The sequence below is a fragment of the Taudactylus pleione genome, unplaced genomic scaffold (genome assembly GCF_031769625.1).
Source record: "Taudactylus pleione unplaced genomic scaffold, aTauple2 ptg000546l, whole genome shotgun sequence".
In the NCBI taxonomy this organism is placed as follows: domain Eukaryota; kingdom Metazoa; phylum Chordata; class Amphibia; order Anura; family Myobatrachidae; genus Taudactylus; species Taudactylus pleione.
In genome coordinates, this window is record NW_028284948.1 from 158,887 (window position 1) to 185,952 (window position 27,066).

The 27,066-nt window shown below is 42.0% G+C and overlaps 1 protein-coding gene across 5 annotated transcripts in view; it reads left to right on the forward strand.

Moving 5' to 3' along the window:
* Positions 1 to 17,775, forward strand: part of CDC14A (cell division cycle 14A) — a 109,827-nt gene extending 92,052 nt beyond the window's left edge. For 4 of the 5 annotated variants that reach the window (XM_088451293.1, XM_088451289.1, XM_088451290.1 and 1 more), the window contains 5 exons: positions 6,181 to 6,290; positions 6,808 to 6,855; positions 7,103 to 7,231; positions 15,035 to 15,314; positions 16,463 to 16,583. In XM_088451293.1, coding sequence (XP_088307419.1) covers positions 6,181 to 6,290; positions 6,808 to 6,855; positions 7,103 to 7,231; positions 15,035 to 15,314; positions 16,463 to 16,492 — 597 coding nt within the window. In that variant the 3' untranslated portion in view covers positions 16,493 to 16,583. Of the gene's footprint in view, positions 1 to 6,180; positions 6,291 to 6,807; positions 6,856 to 7,102; positions 7,232 to 15,034; positions 15,315 to 16,462 lie in introns of all 5 variants that reach the window. The other variant, XM_088451291.1, reaches the window with a different exon arrangement.
* The last annotated feature ends 9,291 nt before the right edge of the window (positions 17,776 to 27,066 follow it).

Below are 27,066 nucleotides of genomic sequence, written 5' to 3' on the forward strand. Positions count from 1 at the left end.
AAATGCACCACCTCCTGAGCTGTGAGTTGTCATTCAACATCCGAGTGATTTGTGTATGATTATTAATGGAAAGTGTTTTGCAAGTGCTAATTTATTTTTTAAAAATTACGTAGGGAACGCCCCCCCCCCAAAAGCATAACCAGCCCCGGACTTGTCAGCCTGTCCTGGTACCTAAAATTACGGGGAACAAAACGAGTAGGGTTCCACTGTAATTTAGGTACCAGCACCAGGCTGCAGGGCCAGTCCTGGTTTTAATTATAGGGGGAAAAAAATTGCGTAGGGGCCCCCCTATAATCAAAACCAGCACCGGACCCTTGCTAGCGGGGGGGGGGGTCTGATGCCACAGCCAGGGAGCCCTTTCACCGGGCCCCCCAGCCGCAGCATCAGTCCTGACCGCTAGTCAGCCCAGGCCAGGGATCATTGGGGAGTTGGGGACCCCCCCAATAAAAGGGTCCCCCTCTCCAGGGCACCCCTGGCCTAGGCTGATAGCCCGGGGTTATCCCCGCCACCCCTGGGCGGTGGGTGGTGGGTTAATAGTGTATGTGGTGTGTAAAAAAAATAGAAGTATCAACATTGTCTTTACAGTTGAACTGCAGGTCCCCAGCAAGTCTCCCCACATGCTGGTACTTGGAGAACCACAAGTACCAGCATGTGGGACATTAATTGGGGAACAAAACGAGTAGGGTTCCACCGTAATTTAGGTACCAGCACCAGGCAATGGTGGGAACTGCAGAATAAACTTTAGTAACCTGCGGCTCTCCATTGACTTCTATGGAGGAGCCGTTCATTGGCTGAGAGAGATGGGGGCTCACCTCTCAGCCAATGAATGCTTAGGTACGGCTCTATAAAGGCAGAAGCCGCGTCTGAGCGTTTCTTTCCCGAGATATCAACCATCCTAGTTGGTATCTGTTGCATGGATCGTGATTTTCGTTTTTTATTTTAAGAAGACCTTGGATGCCTACTTTGGACAAGGGGACCGCTCCTGATAATGTGTGTGTGTGTGTATGTAATAAAACTGTACTTTCATGGTGTGTGTGTTTTGTGTTTTTTTTACACATTTTTTTACAGGTGAACTACAGGTCCCAGCAAGCCTCCCCACATGCTGGTATTCAGAGAAACACATGTACCAGCATGCGGAACATTAATTGGCCGCTGGGGGGCCCGGTGAAAGGCTCCCTGCCTGTGGCATCAGCCCCCTGCTAGAAAGGGTCCGGTGCTGGTTTTAATTATAGGGGGAGCCCTATGCATTTTTTTTCCCCCCTATAATTAAAACCAGGACTGGCCCTGCAGCCTGGTGCTGGTACCTTAATTACAGTGGAACCCTACTCATTTTGTTCACAGTCATTTTAGCTACCAGAACATGCTGACCAGTCCAGGGCTGGTTAGGCTTTTGAGGGGGGACCCCATGTCAATTTTTTCCAAAAAATGAACCCTAAAAATAAAAAATAAATAAACAAGCAGTCTGCACATATTTCACTGATATGTGCAGGCTGCTTGTTCGGGAGAGAAATTCGGCCAGTTAAATCGGGGCTTCAAAACGAACAGGATCGACCAAATACACCATCAATCAAAACGATACTGTCAAAACCGGGAGCTTGGTAAATTCCCGATTTTTTAAGTGAAAAAAACGGCCGTTTTTGAACGATCTTATCCAAGTTGAAAAACGGGACAAATCGGGACCAAATCGAATCTTAGTGAATTTACCCCATAGTTTCAATTAACTGTTTGTTATCATTATGTGGCTTTATTTGAGGTATGCGCTAATAACATTGAAGACGTTCTCACACTGAGCAGAGTTATACTGGCCATCTGCACTGACAGATGCTATTTCTTTATTTTAATTACATGACTTAATTATCTCCTTACACACATGATTCACAGCTTGCACTGAGGATCACCTGTAGAATATGTGATTATCTATTAGATATATGCCTGCAATAGTTCCATTCCAGGTGTATTATTCATTATGTCTTCTTTCCATGAAAGAGCATTTATAATAAGAGATAAGGCCCCCATACATCAGCAATCAGAAAACAACAATTGAACAATTTGAAGATTCGTTGCCTGATTTTAGGATTTCCCAATTTAGCAATCTGAACCCATAGATTACAGATCTTTTTCAGTGATATGCAGATCATTTTTAGCAAACACAGATCTTCCAATCTTGAAAGGCCCATCATTTTACTAGTAACTAGGGAGGCCAGTCCTGGGCCATTTTATCAATCCTGGGATTCAGGATTGCCAGGATTGGCCTCATTCTAAGAAAAAAAACCCCACCCAGCCTCCACAGTTACTTCCCGGGCAGCGGGGATTTTGGGTGGCGTGCAGGGCTCCCGGCTTTCAATAACCACCCAGGACAGGGGGTGGGACCCTCCAACCGGCGCTGCGCAACGTGACTTCTGTTCTCACGTCACGCTGCACAGTGCAAGCTGGGGGAAGGTGTTCAGCGCTGTCCAGCATGTAAAAAAAGCCATTTATGGCCAATCCCGAATCCCAGGATTGGAAGCTTTTAGGCCAAGTGAACGCAGAATTGCCACAATCGATTGCTGATGTATGGGGGCCTTAAGTGTGACTGTGATATCCTAACCCTTTGCTATGCTCAGCAATCGATTGTTATATTTCTGCAATTTGCTGATGATTGCGTAAAAAAAAAAAAAAAAAAAATCTGCAATGTATGGGGTTTACAGATCGCAGATTTCAACCAAAAATTAATTGGAATTGGTAAATCAGGTTGTCCAACATGATGGATTTCACATATCAATGGGGGCTGTATATTCCTAGTGTATGGTAACGATCAGCAGATTTGCAGACCGTTACTAGTAAAATGATGGGCCTTTCAAGATTGGCAGATCTGTTTTGGAGTCTTGGACCCGTTTCACACTCATTTTTTATGATGTTCTCTTTAATCATGTTCCTGTGGAGTTAGGTATATTAGGTCAACATTCATCATGTCAACATTTATAATGTCAACATGGTCATTATGTTGACATCGAGCCTGTCGACATGTTCACCATGTTGACATTAACCATGTCGACTGACGAAATGTCCACATGGTCAGACATCTCAACAATGCGGTTTTAAGGTAAGTCTAATCCTAACGCTAACCCCTAAACCTAATGTCGACATTACGACAAAGCTGACATTTCCTATATCGACAGTCTGTCCATTTTTCAGGTGTCAACATTTACTATGTCGCCATTTTAACAATGTTAACATTCTGGTGTCGGCAATCTGACTGCATACTTAGACGGTAGTACACTTGTTGTCTTCCTGGTTTTGCACCAAGAGATAGCTACTGCCTTGTTTGCATTATATTTATGATTTTGTTGGGTGACTCTGTGCCTAATTCAGCAAGGATCGCAATTGCAAAGCTGCACGCAGGCTATAGATATATGATGTATGCATGCAGGCAGCTTTGCAAATGCGATCCTTGCAATCATGCAAATCCAGCAGGAAGTATATGACACCCCCTGCTGCATTTGCGATCCCAGCACTGCGACAGAGGTCGCAGTGCTGGGATCACCATTGCGACCATCGTCGGTCAATGGTTGCGATGGTGGATGGCGCCTCAGGCTTACTCAGGCTGTCCGGCTTGCGAACCCAGCAGACTGAGTACATCCACGCAGTCTCTGGGCTGGCCACTCCCGGAAAACGGGGCGGAAGCGCCCCATTTCCGTGAACGCCGGCCGCCCCCCACCGCCCCTTAAATGCCTCTGCCTGTCAATCAGCCAGAGGCATTCAAGGGCTAGTGTGCGTGTTAGCAGGACCCATTCTGCACACTTGCAGAATGGGTCCTGCGCATGCGCAGATTCCCGATAGTCGGGAATGTGCGTTCAGCAGTGGACTCTGAATGAGCCCCTCTGTTGTGTATTGTGCTGCCGTCTGTAAATAGCTTTTAGTCAGGGGCAGTATATACAGTGACAAATTCAGAGTCATAACAGTACTAGAATAGTTTTGTGCAATTTAGAATCAGATTTTGGTAATAGTTGTCATTGAAGCACATTTATTAATAGTATATATGTTGTGTCGTGTATGGTAAGAAGTGATGATGCTTTCTCTGCTGGGAAGGGACATAGGTTATGCAGACATATGAAAGCTGCTGCATGACTAAGTTATTTCAGCATTTGTCAGCTTCTAGCAGTGCACACACTTGTACGTATAAGTGTACTGCGGGGGCACAGAGGACTCAGTGTGAGAGTTCTCTCCTTCTAATCACTTTGTCCTGACAATCAGCATTTTCCTTCCGGTGTAACATAATGGAGCCATTATCCTTATTAATGACAGATATTCCCAGAGCTCTACTGACTAATAATGTGTTGCTCTTATCACACAGTTACATCGCTCTTGTCCTCTTACTGATCTCTCTTCATGATTATTAAAACTTCCTCTGCTTACCAAGCTACAGTATCTCCATCTCTGTTCACACTGCACCAATCTCTTTTCCTGCCCATTCAAGATTTTTTCTCCTACTATAGGACAGGCCCAGCAGAAACTGTGGTTCCTTCCTCTATGCTGCTGTTTTTTTTAACTGGTGACCGATATAGTTCAGGGGTTTATATCCCTGTTTTGCAGAAAATGCAGTAACCAAGAGAAGTGATTACATAACATAATTACAAGCAAATTTAATCTCAAGGAGATATAGCCCTACAGCCTGACTTGTTGTAGTCATTGAAGACAATGGTTGACCTTTATGCTCTAAAGTGCAAATTAACCAAAAATGAAGCAGTCAGGCCTAAATTTCATTTTCTTCTGTGTTCCGCAGCACTACACAGAGAATATTTATCCATTCACATCAGTCCCTGCCCCAGTGTAGCCCACAATCTATATTCCCTACCACATGTACATGAACATACTTACACACTAGGATTCATTTTTGTTGGGAGCCAATTAACCTACCAGTATACTGTATGTTTAGAGTGTGGGAGGAAACCCACGCAAGCACAATATACAAACTCCACAAAGTTAGGGCTGTAGTGGGAATCGAACCACAACCGCAGTGATGTGAGGTAGTAATGCTAACCATTACACCGTCTGTGCTGCCCTTCCTAGGCCTGGATTTCTCCTCCTCTCCCTGTGCCGCTCAGCATGCTTCCTGGGCCTGTTTATTTCTCCTCATCACCCTGTACCACTCAGCATGCTTCCTGGGCCTGTTTATTTCTCCTCATCACCCTGTACCACTCAGCATGCTTCCTGGGCCTGTTTATTTCTCCTCATCACCCTGTACCACTCAGCATGCTTCCTGGGCCTGTTTATTTCTCCTCATCACCCTGTACCACTCAGCATGCTTTCTGGGCCTGTTTATTTCTCCTCATCACCCTGTACCACTCAGCATGCTTTCTGGGCCTGTTTATTTCTCCTCATCACCCTGTACTGCTCAGAATGCTTCTTGGGCCTGTTTATTTCTCCTCATCACCCTGTACTGCTCAGCATGCTTTCTGGGCCTGTTTATTTCTCCTCATCACCCTGTACCACTCAGCATGCTTCCTGGGCCTGTTTATTTCTCCTCATCACCCTGTACTGCTCAGCATGCTTTCTGGGCCTGTTTATTTCTCCTCATCACCCTGTACCGCTCAGCATGCTTCTTGGGCCTGTTTATTTCTCCTCATCACCCTGTACCGCTCAGCATGCTTCTTGGGCCTGTTTATTTCTCCTCATCTCCCTGTACCACTCAGCATGCTTTCTGGGCCTGTTTATTTCTCCTCATCTCCCTGTACTGCTCAGCATGCTTTCTGGGCCTGTTTATTTCTCATCATCTCCCTGTACTGCTCAGCATGCTTCCTGGGCCTGTTTATTTCTCCTCATCACCCTGTACTGCTCAGCATGCTTTCTGGGCCTGTTTATTTCTCCTCATCACCCTGTACTGCTCAGCATGCTTCCTGGGCCTGTTTATTTCTTTTTGTTGTTCCTGTCACATAAGAGCCATATTTATGCATGGTATGGCATATCCTATCCTCTTCTACTGTATTCCTTTTCTTCTCCTCCTTTTCTTATATATTCTTCTTTTTGAACTTCCTTATGCTACTCCTCGATCACCCTCTGCATGCTTTCTAAACGTTCCTTTATTTTTCTTACTTGCTCCTCCTCCCTATCTAATCCTCTTGCTGCTATGTTATCATTTTCACAAGATAATCTACTAACATTATTCTTCATGATTTAAGTAAACCATGTTTTCATCTGCAGAATAATTCAGAGGATGAGTTGGATCAGAGAAATGGTTTGACCCAGGGAGACAAACTGCGTGCCTTAAAAAGCAGAAGACAGCCGAGGTCAGCTACCACGGGAGCTCTACGGTGAGTGTACTTAAGTATTCTGAACAAGCAGTTGTATCATGGCATACTATGGTGGGGGATGTATCAAACCTTTTAAAGAGGACAGGCGGTGAAGTTGCCCATTGTAACTAAACAGCTTTTAACTATCATTTTATAGAATGTACTAGATTAATGATAGCTAAGAGCTCATTGGTTGCTATGGGCAACTTCTACACTTTTTACATGTTTTGACACTGTATATCTCCCCCTGTGTCTTGTAGTGTCCTTCTGCTACTCCTGCAGGGAAAAACTTTGGAGACATGGGTTGCTCTCACTTTATTAGACCTCACAATGCACCTATTCTCTCATTCTTTCTACTTGCTGTTCCTCTATTTTCTATCTGTTAGACGCATCATAACCTAAACTCTTTCCACTCATTTTTAAGGTTTGTGGGACAAAAGTCAGAACAACAGTTTCCCAACATTTGACGTCTCCTGCATTTTTGTGTCCCCCAGTATTTAATCTTGTAATTTATGGAAGATTGTATTTTTTATTGCAGACTGGATGAAATGAAACCACATCTGAGGTCCACGTCACAGCCTTTCAGGTGATTTCTCAATCACATTCCTTCATTTGCCATGATTATTCTGCTGCTGCCTGCCCTGTGATATCCACAGACGTGTTGGGCCTAACATAATTTTTGGCCTAAAGTTGGTCTGTAAGCAGAATGATATTTACGCTATCCAGTATATCTGTAATTGTAATGTCCTAGTTTAAACATGTTATAGCAAGCTATAATTGTCAGTTCTGTAATGTTTTTAGATTCGTAAGAAGCCCTCTTGTGTCTCTTCTAGAATCATCGCCTCTAATAGTACACAGGGCTCCATGTCCCCATTAAAGTCCTCTAGAGTATCTGCATCCACATCAGCAGTTGCCAAGAGGGTTGGGCAGAGTTCGGGGTTGTCAAGCAGCAAGGTGAAAAGGTGAGTGCCAGGACCCAGTGCGTAGAGTGGGGAGAAAGATAATCACATGTTATTCTGGATTAAACCATTTTACATTATTTAAGGGACCCAAAATAAAATCTGGTCAAATGTATAATGAGGGAAAAGTCCCAAAAATACCCCAAAAATTAAGCTATGGAAAAACATACAAGCCATATTTTAGACTGTGGAAGGAATGCAATACCTGGCAATTTGGAAGTTGATGTCGACGGTGGGTTTAAAACCACAAATCACAGGTAGATTTGCCTGCTCTGTTGTTTTTGTTTTTTAACAAAATGAATACATTTAAAGAAAAAGGGTGACCTCCTTCCCTTCAAAGTGTCACCAGCACTAGCACTCAAAGCTTGTTGCTGCAAAATCGGGAGGGCAAACAGCATAGGGTTCCCCAAAAAAGCATGCCCTGGTATGCTGGTACTTGTATTTCTACAAGTTCAATCATGCCCACTAACTAAACTGGAGCCTGTAGTTGCTGGAACCTGTAGTTCGCCATTAAAATATAAAAAACTTTTTGTTTCTAATTTTTACCCCACACCTACTGCTCAGTACTGTCAGAAGTGGGTTAGTATAATTTTCCCCTAGTGCTGAACAGACTGGGGCTGGAGGACATTATAACAGGGGGATCCCATGCTGCATGTTCCCAAGCTGATGCTGGGAACATGCTGTCAGCCTAGATTTTGAATAGTGGTGGCAATACCTTGGAAGGGTATTCCAAGGAAGGTTACGCATTTTTTTTTTTTTTTTAATTATTATTATTATTTTTTTAGAATTTTTCTTTTCTATTTTTTTAACCTAGATGACAGGCCAGATTTATTTATTTATTACCAGTTATTTATATCACACACATATTCCGCAGCGCTGCATATTTGGCCATTCACATCAGTCCCTGCCCCAGTGGAGCTTGCAATCTATAATCCCTATCACATGTACACGCACAAACATACAAACTAGGGTTAATTTTTGTTGGGAGCCAATTAACCTACCAGTATATTTTTGGAGTGTGGGAGGAAACCGGAGTACCCAGAAGAAACCCATGTAAGCACAGGGAGAATATACAAACTCCACACAGTTAGGGCTATGGTGTGAATCGAACTCTCAACCTCAGTGCTGTGAGGCAGTAATGCTAAACATTACACCGTCTGTGCAGCCTGCCACGATATGAAACGTTAACTTTGACAGTGAAGTTAACGTTTCATATTGAATACCCCTCTAAAACTTGTAGTAACTTATGTTTGAAAGCGGCATTGTTCTGGTGATTTTTCAGCAATTTATTTAATCTTTAGTTAAATAGTTTGTTCCAACAAGTAAACTATTTACTAAATGATATACATTCCATGAAAAACAAAATGTGTAGAATAAAATGATAACATGAGATAATAAGGGGTCTATGTATGAATAATTGCAGTAATTCTGAGATTTATTATCAGTTCAGATTGACACATATACTTTTCTAATTTTTTTCACTTAAATATCTCCTATGTATCAAGCGGATCTTGCAAAGATCTCCTGTAAAGATCTTGGCAGTGAAGTAATGGCTATCACTATCAGTTCACTTCCTTCTCTGACCCCTTGTATAAGTGGCAGTGTCATTTTGGAAATAGCCATGGACAGGGGCGTTTCTAGAGAGGAGGGGGCCCGTGTGCAGTCTCCGACAAGGCCCTCTCCTCTCCGCCCGGCGTCCGGCAGCGCACTGAGCTGTGCGCAGCCAGCACCGGAGTTATAGACTCTGGGCACTAGAGTATGCCCAGAGTCTATAATGTATGCACAGGTCACCGGGAAAATGGCCACAGCGGCCATTTTTCCTGTACTGCGCATGAGCAAACGACGGGAAAATGGCCGCCGCGGCCATTTTCTAGTCGTTTTACAGCACCGGACCCCCACGCCGACGTGGGACTCCGGAGAGGTAAGTAATATTATGGGTGCAGGGTGTTCGGTGCGGGGGCCGTGTTCCCTGCACACCCTGCACCCATTATAGATACGCCCCTGGCTACGGAGGAGAATGAAAGCGGGAGAGGGATCCAAAAATTAACCTCTCCTTCGAGGATGCCTTCACTGTCACGACGCAACTAATGACATCTAAAGGTGGCGCTAACCTAAAGGGTCCAGTCTGTCTAAGCCTATTACTGGTAGCAGCATTTTCGGAGAGACTCCATGCTATTTGTCCACCTATATATTGACTAGTACTGGATGCAGCAACCAATCAGATTCTAGCTATCATTTATCTAGTACATTTTATAAAATCATAGCTAGAATGTGATTGGTTGCATCTCCACTTATCCTCTTTAGAAGGTTTGTACAGATGTGTCCTCCTACATCTAGCCTTAATACTTGCCTGGTGTGAGTGACCCACCAGGTCCCGTGTTACTCTCCTAGAGACGGGAGTCTTTTGTTGCAGAAAATGCAATGTGATGTGATGCAATGCGATGTGACTAGGGAGCACCAGCAGACTGTGCTGATTAATGTGATATGTGACTCTTGTATATCTGTGTGCACCTGAGTCTGTATATGAAGCACAATGGAATTTGGAATAACAAAAGCTGCGGCCACTACATTGTAGCACAGACTCGCATACAGATATACAAGTGTAGTATATCAAATTAATCAGCGCAGTCTGCTGGTGCGTCCTAGTTGCATCGCATTGCGACTAAGGGCCGTATTCAATTAGCCGCAATAATTTTGCCACCGTCGGTGAAATGTACTTTTCGCCTACATCGCATGTTTTGGAGGCGGAAACTTATCGGGCGCGCCCCCGCTTTTCGCCCCATTCAATGCCAAAGGACACGAAAACGGGACCCAGCAAATCGCAAACAGGTGAAAAGTGCTGTCAGATTTGGGGAAATCAGCCTGACACCTCCCAGAAGATGCACTAACATTGGGGATCAATGTAGTTGCCCCGAATAGCCCTACTGAAGCTATTTGGGGTACTTAAATGCTCTCAATAGCTGCTAATTAGCGTCTTTGCACAAGTAGTGAAGAATAGAATTTAGCAGGTTTTTTTTGAGAAAATAACTAGTCCCAGCAAATTTGGGGTACATGAAAATGGGTGCAAGCATGGTTAAAAATTGCAAAAGTTAAGTTTAAAAACCGTGAAAAATGTACCTTCAGCAAGCACCTGCAATAGAAAAAAACACCTCCCCCATACTTGCAGACCCCCCTAAAGCTTATTTTGCTAGTTTTTAAGTTTGTACCCCAACTTTGTTTTTTTTCTCCCCCTTTTTCAATGTCATGTTTTGGGGTGTTCCTTAATTTTTTATTTATTTTTTTGACACAGTTAACCTTTGGGGACCTGTCCCAAGGGTGCAGGGTGGTTTCCCCAATTACCGCAATTCTGCACTTTTTTCCGCCTACTATTTATAGGCGAAACTTGTCCGCCTATTACATTGCATTGACTTTCCGCTTACGCGAAAAGTCTTTGCAATTGAATAGGGTGAAAAGTTTCCACCTGGCTAAATGACGTCACCTGCGATACTTTTCCACGGATTTGGACTTTTCGCCGCTATTTGAATACGGCCCGGCATTTTCTGCAAAAAAGGACTCCCATTGCTAGTAGAGTCTTACCGAACCTGGCGCGCCAAGTGGAGTTTTTTAGCGGGACTGTAGCAAAGATATGTATGGGCACATCTGTACCAGTATTATACAAGATATAGTGTAGTGTAGTACAGTATCTCTGCATTGCTGGATTACTACACTGTATTGAAGACTTGCAGTATAATGAAGGGAAAGGTTGTATAAATTCAGGCAAATGTTTCCATCTAAGTGCATTAGGTATGAAAGGATCCATGAAAAGAATGTACAGTTCCAGTAAAAGGAAAATGAGGCAATGTAAAATAGAGATTATACAGACTTACTTAGGATGGTGAATAGAAAATCCGGGAAGAAAGAAGTCTCTAATGTGAATCATGCCTCTTATATGTACTCTTCACCATGACACCTAACGCATTATTATCAATTATTATTGTTACTCCTTCTGTACATGGAGCTATGGGTGGGATACATATAGATAATTATACATAGGGGATATGTATCACAGATATATATAAATGATGGATATAAATAGGGATTTAGGGCCTGATTCAGCAGCGATCGCTAATGTGATCTGCGATTTCCCGCGGAAACGCAGCGACGAAAATATGCTACTGCTTTCCAAATCTCAGCCAGCATTAATATGCCCACTACTACTTTCTCATATCCGTCCAATGTCGCTCTTCTGCATAAACATCTGTACCATTGACGCACATCGCACAGGTATGCAGTATTTATACCACGTCTGGTCTCCTCGCACACAGTAGGCTCTCAAGCTGCGTATGCAATCTTAGTGGCTAATGTATGCACGTCCAAGCAACGGCGCTCAAACGGACAGGCACGCCTGCATTTTTCCGACCACTGCCCTGTCACTCACACTCCAATGGATGCCTCTGTGTGCTCGTGATCGCAGTGTGGCTTATACACATGCACAATGGCTAACAATCGTTCGATATGCGTACGTAGCTGCATTTAGATTGCTGCTGAATCAGGCCCATAGTTATCACTTATAGGGCTAGATGTAGCAAACCATCAAGAGATAAAGTGGAGAAGTGACCCACACCAACCAATCAGCTTCCATGTGTCAATTTATAAACTGTGCTAGAAAAATTACAGTTAGAAGCGGATTCGTTGCTATGGGAAACTAGTCCACTTTATCTCTCCCGATGGTTTGATACCAGATATAACAGGGGGATAGATATTACAGATAGGGGAATATATATCGCAGATAGATACACATAGCAGTTTAAATATCATAGATAGATAGATTTTGCCTAGGTTTGAACTTTGTCAGGGCCACACACTGTCACACAATCTCATAAAACTGGGACACTCTTACATTACACGGGTTTTTGGGCTGACTTCATACACACACTGTCACACACTCATCTCATCCAAAGTGCTGTGTTACAACACTTTTCAACAGCTGCATATATGAAATACAGAGTAAGTTTGCACGATAAACTTTGACATTAAACAGTGTGCATTATTAGCATTTCCCTCATTTTGTCATCTTACAGCCAGGGGCGCCGAGAGGGGGGGGGAGCGGGTACAGATTACCCAGGCTTCCTGAGGGGCCCGGTAGGGGCCCGGGTCCGGCGCCGCTCCCCCCTCCCTCACAGCAGCCCAGCACACAACGTCCTGGGATTAGGCCACACTCATGAGCAGCTCAGCACTCCAAACATTCAGACTGTGGCAGACAGCATAATCAATCCACAATCATTGATCCTGGCACATCTTAGCATACAGAGATTACAAACAGCAGGGGAGATTGATCGCAGCCACACAGTACCACTGTGGACGGGCTACCTTCTGTCCGGGAATGGGACTCCTGTCCCGACATTACCCTCCTGATGGCAGCCCTGCTAAACATGGTGTACAATGTTGGTCTGCAGAGTTACTTCAGGAGGTGATTCAGCTGCGGAAGCAGTGACAGGCATCATGCAGATTCCTGATTATCGGGAATCTGTGCATGCGCCTAACCCATACTGCGCATGTACAGTACGGGTCTGCGATCCTGCACATATTCTGGCAGGAGACTGTCAGTGATTGACAGTCTGTTGCTGTTTCTGGGCATTTCCCAAAACAAATGCGTGCCGCTGCTGTTGGTGGGAGTGGAGAGGCGAGGATCTCCGTCGGCTGACTCATCTGCGGCGGCCGGCTTGCGTGACCCCATGGTCAGTCTGCCAGCCGAAGGGATCGAAGATGATGCGAAGCTGCGTCCTCGGTCGCATATGTATATAACACATGTAACTTTGACAAAGAAGATGGGCCCCCCTCAGCTCTGGGCCCAATAGCAGTTGCACCACTTGCACCTATTGTAGTTACCCCCATAGGCAGGAGTAAAGTGGAAGAAATGTGGAATGAAACAAGCTATTTGAAGGGGAACACGAGATGTGTCTAGAACATGTTTTATTTGGTGTAAATGGAAAGAAATGGAAGTTTATTACCTATGATCTGGGTAACGAACAAGTACCAGTGACTGGCAGTTAAAATGTTAACACCTTTTTGTGCTCTTGAATTCTGAATATCTGCGTGGGAATGTACTATTCTTTCATGTAACAATATTATTGTGTCATTGTACTAATGACTCTGTTAGCAGTGATCTGCCTCAGTAATACACTGGGGGGATGGTAAATGTATTTGTTTTATGTTATGGAGTGTTTGCCCCAATACACTCTAAATCAGCACAGCAATAATTCCCATTAAGGTCCACACGGCAGAAGGTCCACACAACACTCCATCATAGTTATTACTTGCATAATCTCGTTATTGGGTACATTGGGCCTGATTCAGAGTTGTACGCAAACCCAATGATTTGCATTTAACTCCTATGATGTGTTGACTGCTCATATGCCGGAACCACATTGCGTATGTGCTGCGATGCAGCTGCAGTCGCAGTGTCAGGGAAGCGGAAGCCTGTCACTCAAGCTGCAGCTAGCTTCCCTGACACTGCGACCGGGGACGCAGCCTGATTGGAATCAGTATGTGATGCCGGCGGCTGTTTAGCTGCCGGATCAAATAACAACAGTGTCAGCCCGGGTGATCTAAATCCCAACAGGTAAAGGTAAGTAACCTAACACTCCCTCTCCCTCCCTAACCCTCCTTTAGGGGTGCCTAACCTCCCACCTTAGTTCCTAACCTTAACCTCCTCCCAGGGGTGCCTAACCCTAACCTCCCCTCCACGCACCCTAAACCTAACCCTCCCAGGGAGGTGCTTAACCCTAACCTCCCCCCTTAGTGCCTAACCCTTGCAGTTGAGAATTGTTCAATATATAGCTGCTTAACAAATCCCCAGTAATGCACTATGGCAAAATCTGTCATTCATAGTGTGTAGAGCTAACTGTTCCGATAGACTCAGCTGTACCCTGGAGATGTGGGGTCACATAACAAATAACAAGCATTTGTGTTGTGTCTGTGCCATGCAAGACAATGCTTCCTCCGCCTCTGACTGCTCTCCTTTCTCTGGAAATTCCCACATGACTAGGAAAATCCAGTGCCCTGCTCATTCTCACAGATTAGGGAATTTTTTATTATTACAGCATCTGGCACTGTAAATAAACACAATTTCATCTCTCATGGATTTATTATCTGCAAGGAATGAAAGAATGCTTAACTTGTACAACTTTAACCATTTAAACCCACTGCTTTTCAGTTTTATCATTATATTTATTTCATTCAATTTTATTTCATATTGATTATTAAAAGGAACCTGCACACACTCTTGGCGGCCATTTTGTGCACAGAACTAATAGTCATGTCAGTTCAGCTTGGTCCAGTGTGAAGTAGTGAAGTGCCAATCTATAATTCAACAAATTGCACCACACCTCAATGATGTACAATTTCATTTCATATGTTAGCTTATTAAAGGGAACCGGTTACCTGCACACACTGTACATGGCTATTTTGTAAACAGAACAAACATTTGTGACCATTCATCTGTAGTTCAGTGAAGTGCCAATCCATAATTCAGCAGAGTACCCCACACCTCAGTGATGTCACTAGTTCCTAGTGATTGGATATGCTAAACGTGTGATTTATTTTACTATATGTTTCATTGTAATCTGTGGGTAAAGTTTCAGTAAAAACAGCATGCTGCTTATGCATGTTACTAAATAGCTCTATCTTTATGTATTTTTTGTGTGCACATTCCAGTATATGCATGTTATCACTCAGAGGATTGGGCTGCTTGTCATTTTCCTGCATGTACATACGTTCTGTCAGTGCTCAGTCTGTCATATCCCTCCTCGTGTTTTTTCCTCTCAGTTACTCTGTAAATACGCGGTTTGCTGGCTCGCTTGGGAATCTGAACTCTGCTCTGGAAGATTTAGACAGCACCCGCAGTTCCTCTCCCTCCCGCCCCAGCCTCTCCCCGGTTAACCCTTCCAGCCTGTACCCCTCCAGTCCTCATGGTCGAAGCCAAGGCGAACTCAACAACAACCGTAACTGGAATGTATCTGCTGCTGGCAATGACTCATATGGATCCTACCGACCCTCATACACAAGCCTCACCTCCACTGCACGTTACCTGAGTCGCTCTATTCCTGTAAGTGTCCTGACATTGTACCCTAACTACCACAGTGCATACAGCAGCCTACTAACAAACTTGATTCTCCACAGCCCTACAAATGCTTCTCTTAATGCTTTTCTGGCTTGTATGTCTTATGACCTAATAAATCTGCACTGATTTTTTTATTTGATTATCAATTAAGATAACTTACGAGAGGATGTAAATTATGGCAGAAAATAAGCAAGTGAGGTGTAAGTCTGGTAGAAAGATGTAAAGGAATACTTAATTGCTCCAGACATTGGACCAGTGAAGAACAATTTTTGACAATTCAGTGATCATTATTTTACCATGATGCACTGCAGCCTCTGGCTCATAATGGTTAGCATGCTTTATGAGGCGGCAAACACAATATGTACTCACCCATTTTGTACAATTACCATGTAACGTAGCGTTATGAAAGAGCACAGCAGTAGAAAATAACTTAACCAAACCATTTCTTGGACTAATTTTCCTGAGATCTTTCAGCAACATTCTACTCAGAGAATGTATAGTGACATGAAGTAGAATTAACTCTATATTTCATATTAAAAAGAAAAAAACACCACATTTTACCTCCAGTTTCTAAAAAAAAAAAAAAAAGTGGTGTAAACTAGATGTAAAAGTGGTTATTGTTTTATAGAACATAAAGTAAATATAAAGTAAATGTACCTCAGTGGTACCTATCTGTCCTGCTAACATATTTTTATGTAGAGAGTATAGTCCTCCAATATAGAGTTTCCAGCAGAGGGCAGACTTGCCAAATTTGATGACAGCAGTGATGGTCCTTAGGTTTGTGCACAAAGACATCTTACAAAACTTGTTACCATGTACCTTCACATTTATATGTATTATATATACCTATCTTGCATATCATCATACATTTATATATTAGAGGAGTAGCAGGAGGAGAGATTCCAAAATTTTTGTGCAGCTGTATCCCGTGAACCTCTGTAATAAATGAATTTGTATGCTTTTTTTCAAGGTTTAATGTTGACATTTATTCAACACTTAATAGAACTGCCAAGGTAGTCTGGTAGTCTGTTATTGTCCCACTCCTTTCCCACAAAGTTTTAAGGTTCCCCTCATCTCTGTTGATGGTGATGCTACTCTAGATAATAACATAATGCACATTTGTTTTGTTCCAGTCCCTTCAGTCTGACACTGCTGAGTTCTAAAGGTGGTAACGTACCTATTAATCCTTTCCCGATCATGAGTCCTTTACCATGGAAAACTGGAGGAGAGACGAAGAGAAGGAATCCATTGTCTAGATAACCTCCTCTACCGACAAACCAGGAAATATACTAAATCCCAGACAAAGCATATCTACTTATTATTCACATAAACTGCTAGGCTGCTAACTGATTTATTTTTGTATTATCATCTCTGATGATTTTTTTTTATTTTAAAAATTGGAATTTTATATTGAATTTTTTTTTTCTAGAAATCTATCATGATTTGTATATATATGTTCTTAAAATATAAGTTGGTCTTAAAGAAAAATAAATATATATATATATATATATATATATATATATATACATACATATATATATATATATATATTAGATAGATATAACTTCATGTGGATGTGTTATATTACAGAATATATTTTCACATTAGAAATTCTTTGTAACCAAAAATCAGAAGATATATTTTTCTGTCTAGGATGATATTTTTGTAATAATGTTTGCAGTGTCAGATTGTTTCTTACTGAGAGAGTGTTCTTGTGCAAACAAAACATACAAAATTTAAATTTGGATAAGCTGAGGTATAGGGCTATAGAAACTGCTGGTTTTAGGGGATGTGGGAGGTTTATAAGCGCTCTTTATATACTAAGAGAATTTATATTTTGGATTTCATAGATTGAGGCACTTGGGTAACCAGGGTTCTGTTGATCTATGATGTAGATTCATCAAAGCTTCTAAATATGAATAGTGGAGTTGTTAATTTTAGCAACCAATCAGATTCTGGGGCCTATTCATCAACACTAAAATAACGTTTTTAAGGACATTTTCCTTAAATAACGTTATTTTGGTATTCATGTAGCCACTTAGCACAGGAGATATCACAGATATCTCCTTGCTAAGTTCCCCTGCGTTAATTTCCACACTCCCCATACATTAGTATGGGGATGTGGAAATTGTGGTATTCATCAAATTTCGAAAATTATCAATTTTCGGAATTTGATGCAGTTACTATTCGCCACTGTGAGGTGGCGAATAGCAGGTGAAACTTACCTGTATCCGCGTGTGCAGGTCCCCCGACGAGTCCCTCCGGCGCTCTGCTCTGTCCTCAGGCTCCGGAGGCTGGTCGGACATGTGTGCTCCCCAGCAGAGCACAAGAAAGTTAAGACAAAAAAAAAATAATTTTTTTTTTTCTAATCTGTCATGTGGTCTGCTGGGAAACCACATGACAGACCAGCAGGACGGAGCCGGAGGCTGCTGCGCGGACAGGTAAGTCGGGGGGGGAGGTGAGCGGAGGGGGGAGGTGGGTGAGGGGGGGTCGGGGGGGGTACACAAACTTAATGCATCTGTAGGCAGTGCTGCGCATGCGCTGGTTTTACAGATGTAACAGCGCATGCGCAGCACTGTTTCCAGATGCGATAAGGTAGTGTAGGCAGGGAAAAGTATCTATTTCCAGAAAAGCTGTCATCGCAAAAATGACAGCTTTTCGGAATAGATACTTATGGAGAGGTGGAATGATGAATTCCACCTATAATTAGCTAGAACTCCATGAGAGTTCTAAAGCTAATTATCTCCAGAGAATTTTTAGGTTTAATGAATAGGCCCCTCTAGCTATTATTTATCTACTACATTCCAGAAAATTATAGCTGGAATTTGATTGATTGCTAAGGGCAATACCTTTAAATTTCCTTTTTAGTAGTTTTGATATGTCTGCACCAAGATCACTGAAGTGCATCATGGGGGACGTAGTTCGGCAAAATGCTGTACTCCCCAATCTGTGTTTCATTTCATGGCATCTATGTTTTCATTTACAAAATAATTTATGTCTTAAAAAAATCCAGAATGTGTATTCATAACATATAAATGGTGCAATTTTAGCTGGGAACTGCCTAGTTCAATGAATCTAACATTGTTGGCTATAGTAGGTTACAGCACATTTGATGTATTCTCTCCATGTTATTAAGTTATTGAATTTTGTTTATTTGCATCAGCTATCATTTGTTTTTTATCTGCAATAATTTATGATTAGGTGAATACAAATTAATGCCTGTCTTGAAAAAATGATTGCCATACAGTATGACATAACACTCAAATATTAAGCATGTTTTTATGAAAGGATGTTATTAAATCTTTTTCGTTATAAATAAGTTAATTCTTTGTCTATATTTCAAATGCAAAGTATGTAAAATATTGGCTGTTTTCAACATACTTTTGTAATGAATCTTCTAAAGTCTTGTAGGAGTTTTACTGGGTTGATTAAAATGATGCAATGGTTTGAGGATCTGTACATTGTAAAATGGGCTAACATAATTTAATTTAAAGGGTTTTTAAACCTTTAAAAACATTTACTGTCTGTAGATGCCTTACTGCAACCTTTTCTAAATATATTTATGTCTTTTTCAACTATCTCCTAATTGCCAAGGCCTTTCTATATCATTGGATGAATTGTTTTACATTTCTTGCCCTTGAATATGACAAAACTCATCTCAGTACAAAAAATATAAATGTAATCCACAGAGCAGTTCTTTGTTGTATCTAAGAGCAACTAAAATAAATAATTATTCAAAGATAATGTAAAAGATGTTGGTGAAACAAAAAAAACACAGAAGGATGTAAAGTTCTATACTTAGTAAAATTTATAGGGGGAAAGTACAAACCATAATCTTAAACCGATCTGAAGGTGAATAATCTCTTTAAAACAGTCTGGCACCTTACTGTATTTAGGGCTATTGTACACTACTGCTTTAATGTAATAGCTGATGAATAGGATTTGATGGATAGTATTCACCTGTGCAAATTATATCATCTCTCAAAATAGCGGTCTGCTTGTCTGCAAGAACTGATGGCAAGTATGCCATTATTAGATGTGAGTAGCATGTAGGGAAGTCTGAGTGATATGTGGGGAGATTTAAGCCGCGTATCCACTAGCAGATAATGGAACGACAGTATGATTACAACATTGTAATCGTAAAGTCATTCCTCATCCCATGTAGTGCCTACACTGAACGATATGTCATTCAGTGCAGGCACCCTCCCTCATCCCTGAACATGGCCAGATTGACCGTCCTGTTCAGGCGATGATTGATGTCGGAAACGACCCGATTTATGCATGATTACTGAGCGATTGAACGATAACGATGCCATTATCGTTCAATCGCTCATTTATATCTGCAAGTGGATACGCGGCTTTAGTGTACATGTGAGTTCTGCAAGCTTTTGGGGGTAAGGGGCTTTTTATGGCATGTGACACAATTTTGGAGCAAGTGGCATATGGTGGAATTTTGCAGTGGGGGATATTTGAGTAATGTCCGGGTTCCAATGTTGCTTTCATTAATGTAGTTAAGGGTAGTGTATGGGGTGCAGTCACCAATGAGACGCAAATTTAAAGAAAAAGCTGCATTGGTACACCACTCGGCACGGCTCACTTGCTCAGTATGGCATGTTGAGGCTTGGTGCATGAGGTCACATCTGTACACTACAATGCTAGCAGAGACAGCTCACCATACATAGAGATGATATCTGCAAGTTTAGAAGATCAGATAATCACACTACAATATTGTTTTAGTTTTGTCAATTAAATGAAGCACAATACCTACCTCTTTGGATATATTCCTACATTTGTTAGGGCTATTTAATTTTAAAGATGAGAAACTAGAATGTTAGAGAAATGATTGCAAGGTGAGATACAAAGTTTATTAATATCTGAGGTACATAATCAGTGCTCCAGTGACAACGGTAATTAGGTACATCGCCAAAATAGCGTTTCCCCTGAACGAATGTATGTCTGCTGACAATAGTGCTTGTTTTACTAAGCAAAGAAAAATAGCGCAGTGCTTCACAAAATGGCCATTTTTTTTCTCCTGTCACAAACCTGTTTTTTTGCAAACTCGCTCCTTGGTCTGCTGCGCACAAGATCTGTGCCAAAGAGCAATTGTTTGCTTAGGACAATAAGGGCTTTGAAGCCTACAGAGCTGTTACTATGCATCATTAATTACAACTGAGCACAAACCTGCCTGCCAATGTCATCAAAGGAAAATGTAAATACTATAGATGCACAGGGTACAGCAACTTTCAGTTCTCACATTTGTGTAGCATTGCAAAGCTCACTCACTGTACAAAAGTCTTTAATTGTTAGTATTGTCTCAGATGTAACATTGTCATCCTCTGATTTCAGTGGAGTTCTTGTTCCTGTACCTTTCCTTACAAGTAGTGTGACAACAATATGCCTTCATATCCCACAGAGATGTTGCAGGGCAAAGGAGCTCATTCAGACCCGCTCGCTAGATGCGTTCGCTTGCAGCCTGCGTATGCAAATCCAGCGCACGCCCAGCAAGGCAGGCAATCACACGGCAAGGCATTAGCACGCCCACTATGTCTTGGCGTGTGATCACTTTGTGTATGCAGAGGCCCACCAGCTGTTCATAAGACGCCCACATGAGCACGTCATCTCCTGGAAGTGCATGAATACATTGGTACATCGTGCACCATCGGATGAGATCGCAGCACTTGAGGTTGACTATACCCTGCCACAAGCACTTGCGATCACTTCAGTGTGAAATCCCACCAAGTGACGTGTACTATGACGCCTTTTAATTATGTACGCCTCTGAAACGGCATTGTAACATGCCTGCGTTCGCACCTCTACTCCCCCGTTTATAGTGGCCTGCCCCTGTCACCACCCACAAATGGCTTCTCCTATCTCTCATTCTGCTGGGCTGTCTATGCTCAACGAGCGAATGCATTCTGATCTTTCTCAGTGGTTTACGCATGCGCATTGCGATGCTTACGCATGCGGAGATTGCAACTATCGGTCAACTACGAGCGTTCGCATCCTAGTGAGAAGGTCTGAAACAGCTCCAAAATGCGCAGTTGTCCAGTGTTTCCTAAACGCTGTTTTCGTGGCCCATTCCAGGTACTAAGGTTATCATGCATGAGCACAGGTGGCTTAATTTTACCTCCGTCAGTTTGATATACCCACCTGTGCTGAAGCAGGGATTTCCCTAATATCTGGACTGTGAGTGGGCCATGAAGACTGGGTTTTGGGAAATACTGGTGTAAGGGCACTATAGAAGGTGTTCACGTTAAAACTACACTGTTTAATTGTAAATTACAGTACCACCAATAGCCATGAAAGGGACATAACATAATCTTAAATATATTAGGCTGAAATATACATGTAATAACTTAGTAATAATAATTCTATACTCCAGAGGTTCCCAAACTCTACCATTACAGTCCAGGATTTAAGGATATCCATGCTTGAGCATAGGTGACTTAATTAATACCTCAGTCAAATTGATTTTACCTTCTGGACTCAAGCATGTATATCCTTTAAAAATCGTAGGAGCGGGTGTATTTCTTGTGGGTGTAGGAGGTCTGGTGCAATGAGGCACAATGATGATGATGTTGATGACTACATGCAGCATGATTTAGCCACTTCTGATTGGCTGATAGTCCTTAAAGCACTAATGTGGCAGATATTTTGCATCAGTCCATCTATTTGCATTAATTGACATTTCAATTTGGAAGACTGCAGGAAAGAAAATTCTCATTTGATTTTTAAAGGGGTAAACTAGAGATTTTGAGGTGTCTGTTTAATTCCATTTTATATGGACAGTGTAACTGGCCTTTCAAGGCAATATACTCTGTAGTTCATATGACACTTCATTACATTATTGCATTGTGCACTAATAGGGTAAAACTACTTTTACATTTAATACTAAAACCGTGAAGTCACAGCTTTTTGCTATCGCTGTCATAAGTATACACACTCGTGTGGCGCAAAATACTACTGTTTTTGCACTGGACTTCACTTGGGATCAGGGGCGTATCTATAATGTGTGCAGGGTGTGTGGTGCACACGGGCCCCCGGGTTCAGGGGGGGCCCTGCACCGCACACCCTGCACCCATACTTTGTATTACCTCTCCGAAGTCCCATGGCCATTTTTCCGGCGTTTTGCGCATGCGATGTGAGGAGATCACCGGGAAAATGGCGGCCGTGCCATTTCCCTGGTGATCTGCACATGCGCAATAGACACTGGGCACACTCTAGTGCCCAGATTCTATTGATTCTGCGGTGGCCGGCAGCCGCGTCAGTCGGCTCCGGCCACTGGAATGCGAGGAGGGGGCCGTGTCGGGGGATGCACATGGGCCTCCTCCTCTCTAAAGATGCCCCTGCTTGGGATGCATCCAACTCAACATATACATGTAAGAACACTTACTTCCAACCCTAAAGGAGCCTCATTGTTTACAATAGAGTATTTCAGATACATAAATCTTCAATATATTAGGCTGAAATATATAGGTAATAACTTAATAATAATTATATACACCAGAGGTTCTGCCATTACAGTACAGGTTTTAAGGATATCCATGCTTGAGCATAGATTACTTAATTAGTACCTCAGTCAATTGGATTTAACCATCTGGACTCCTTTAAGCATGGATATCCTTTAAAACCTGGACTTTAATGGGGGAGTTTGGAAAGCCCTACTATACACAATTCCACTTTATTACAGTATGTTCACCAATAGCCACCCCAATTATCAGATGCCTGTCTCACAGCTTACCAGCCATCTTACACCTCCTATTGCAATCAAATACACACCTGTTGCTTTCACAAAGTATTGCCCAGATATTTGTACACCTATCTAGTTAATGGTAATAATGTTATGTATACAAAACTCCACAGTTTTGCACCAGCCAGTACCTTGTAAAAAATAAATAAAAAAAATAAATGCCAAATGCCACAAGTTAAGTATGCAAAATTATGCACCCAAATACAGCGTAAGGTGAATATTTAATTATACAGAAAGTAAAGAAGTATAAATAAAGATCCTCACAATCTGCACTACATGATAAAATAATATTGTAAAGAGGAAATGCAGACCACATGCTTCCTAGTTCACAAAATGGCTGTGTGTTTGTAGGTGATTATTAACCATGTATTTGTCCACAAAAAATTGCCTGTTTTACTAATGAAATTTGGCCTTCACTGTTCTCAGTCCTGCCCCAGCCACACCACGTAGTCGAATGAATTGACCATTATAACGCTGTGTCCATTCATTTACAAAAACAGTGTAGAATGGCATCACTCTGACCAACCAAATGATAGCCAAACTCGCCCATTGTATTGCTAGAACTCTGCATCAGTCTGTTCGCAATGGAAAGTAGGGCCTGATTCTTAGTTGGATGCAGCCACGTCTACCTCTTTTGCTGCTCGCACATCTGCAACTTTATGTGAATGCCGCTACACAGCCCTTCCCTGGTGTATAGCCGTGTGTCCACATGTGCAAGGACTAAGACGCCCAGTTTCAGCATCCATAGACACTGAAATACTGATTGGTGCGTCTTTAGGCACCACATTCGCACCATCGGTTGCATCATTGAAACTTACACCTGCCCTATTGTAGGTGCAAATTGTCCGCCTGTGTATGGCCTCTAGTGTGAGCTATTAAGCGTCTGTGTACGCAAAAACACTTCAGCGACACGTCTGCAACATTCCCATAACACACAATCTCCGTGCGACTGAATTGCCACTTCCCATTCGCCATCCATGAATGCCCAATACATTTTCAATGTACTTCTCTGTGCATGCATCAGAAATCGCAACTACAACTCTGTACGAACACAATCGGGCCCTCACGGTAATATTGTACAACTTCGACGGACATAGACATAACGTGAGACACAGAATCAGGCCCATAATGTGGTTGTTTTTCACAATGTGGATTGAGGGTCACAATGTGTTTCACTTGTTCTCTTGTGTGCGTTAAACTGCTGGGATTCCTGTAATATATTATTAGGGATATGTTTTGATAACTGCGTATTAAAATTTAGATGGCTTGTTAGAAATTACACAAAGTAATGGTCGAGGCCCATCACTTTTAATGCTTTATGTATGTAGCTGCAGGGATTAATGGCCCATATTCATGATAATGCATATGCGGCACGTACAAAGTGCCACAGGTGTGTGGCCTTCGCTGTTGTTCAGAGGACCATGAGATAAAAATGCACTCACATGAACCGGGATGTACTAAGGGCAGAAATGCAGTAAAACTCCCGAAAATGCAGATCCCAGCTCCCCCATCAGCGTGCATGTCCTTCTACGCATGCGCAAATGGACGCCAGAGGGACTTCTACATCATAAACCCGGAAGTCTCTCTATTGCAAAGGACAGCTCTTACCGGGAAAGCTGTCCTTGCGATTTTGTAGGTACATACCGGCGATAATATCGCATGTACCCCATAATGTGCAGTATGTACGGCATTGTGGATGTGATGCTTAGTACATCCCACCCAATGGTATTCTATACAGAACACAAGCTGGGCAAACTGTCCTAAATGATGCAAAGGCATTGGGATTACTGGCAGGCTGTGGCCGAGACTTCGGGTCTCCAACTCATATGTACAGTATATACGAACACACACATACAGTACATATACTGTATATCTAGATAATATTTGAGATGTTTCCAAGTACCTTAGAGTGGGTGTTAAATAGTTCTGCACATCCATTTCTGTGCATTTAGTCTAATGGATTATGATTGCCATATAATGAGATTAAATAGCATTTTTGAAATCACAGTGAAGTTCTAACAGAACAATGGAGGAATCTGCCACAAACATGGCAAAGTAAAGTACTATTTTTCTCCTGCTACTTAATTATCTGTAATTCTACTGACTGGAACGGGTGCTTGGTGAGATCTCTATATGGCTTTTGTTAAGAAGAGTTTCCCCAGCTGTAGAACTCCTCTATTTAATATTATTTTTGATTAAATGAAAATGAAAATACTGTAAATCTAATTAAGCACAGGAATTGATTAAATCATAGGTACTGGGAAAGTGAGAGACGCCAATTACAGATAAACAATGTTATAAAAAGCTGCATATTATAAGTGCTGTAGCCTAATGAATATTATATTTGTTTATTGCTGCGCAAAGGTAAATGTTTCACTGGATGATTGATCACCAACCGGCTAAATGATAATTAGAAGTTTTAGAAAATAAAAATGACATTTGTTGCTGGTGTGGACCTTGCTGAATAAGGTCTGACCTGCCTTAACTGTGCGTGAGGCTTCGATGGTACTCCATTGTACCGATGTTTTCGCAGTCTTGCTACTCATTACGGGATGTGCGTGTAAGGTAAAGTAGGCGTCCTTATGTATTGCTGCGGCTGCACTGCGATCGCTATGGATTCGCATACTATCGAAGTGAAACTGCGTGTGTACGCATTATTGCGTTATCATAGTGAATCAGACCTTATGTCTCAACAAAGAGAGGGAAAAGTCAGAGCAAGGAATAATAGAGAAGTGCTGGTCTAGACAATAGAAATGGTATGTCCCATTATTCCATAATACCTGATCTACCATTTTATATAGCACTCCAATGATATCTCTGCAAGTCCTAGGGAGTGGCACACCACTACCACTGAGAACCAAGTAAACATATTGGTAGTCAGGAGAATGAATTAAACATTTAGGGATTGGTTCCTTTTCCTGTGTGGTATCACCAGGATCGCCTCCATGGCTGAGATATCTAATTGCTGTGAAAGGGGTTGGGACGATTTAGCCAAATGACAAAACCCGATTGGATAGCTCGTGTATTTTAGTCACCAGTTTAAAGTGAAGAAATTAAGTTGATATCATGGTGAAAGAACAAGTCAAGTAATCAGGAGCACAGGAACAGGCCTCTGTTTTCATTATATTCTTTTCAATCAGCTTCACAGAGAGAACTTGTTCATTTTCACCTCAGCAGTACAGAGCTAGCACTGTGTGGTGTACAGAGCACGCACAGTATATTACTGCTACAGCTGCACCTGTGTGATCAGAGAGATTCTTCATTCTCACAGTAAATTAATGTTTAGCTGCCTCACATATTAACCTATTTCATGCCTGCAATAGAACTAGCAGAGTTTAGTATATAAATAATACATACTTTGCTCTGCCCTTTGGAAATAGAGCTTATACAATGATCCCTATTGCCATTTCTGTTCTACTTCCATTTGCGTTGAACCCAGTGCAGGTCACAGGCCATAAGATGGACACTGATATACAGAGGTTCTTGTACCATGAGTATTATATAATGGTTCAAAATAAAATCAAAATAAATCACTATAGAGTTTTAAGACCATAGATCTGTTACAGTTATACAATTCAAGTGGTTTTAAGGGGGATAATAATGTAGTTCAGTAAAATATTAGTAGACTTTATGGGGTATACTTACTAAAGTGGGTTTTTAGAAGTGATGTTGCCCATAGCAACCAATCAGATTCTAGCTTTTATCTTGTAGAAGGTGCTAGATAAATGTTAAGTAGAATCTTATTGGTTGCTATGGGCAACATCACCACTTCTAAGAATCAGCACTTTAGTAAATATATACGTGCGACTCCTGCAAATGAAGTAAAAGATATCTGTAAAATGAAGTAAATGGTGATTTCTGCCATTCCATCCACCAAGTGCCCCTAGATGTCCACGACTGCATCATATGAGCAGTCATGTTACATGTGTACACCATTCTGTATCATTCCAATTTGTGCCAGATAAATATATAAAACTATAGATATGT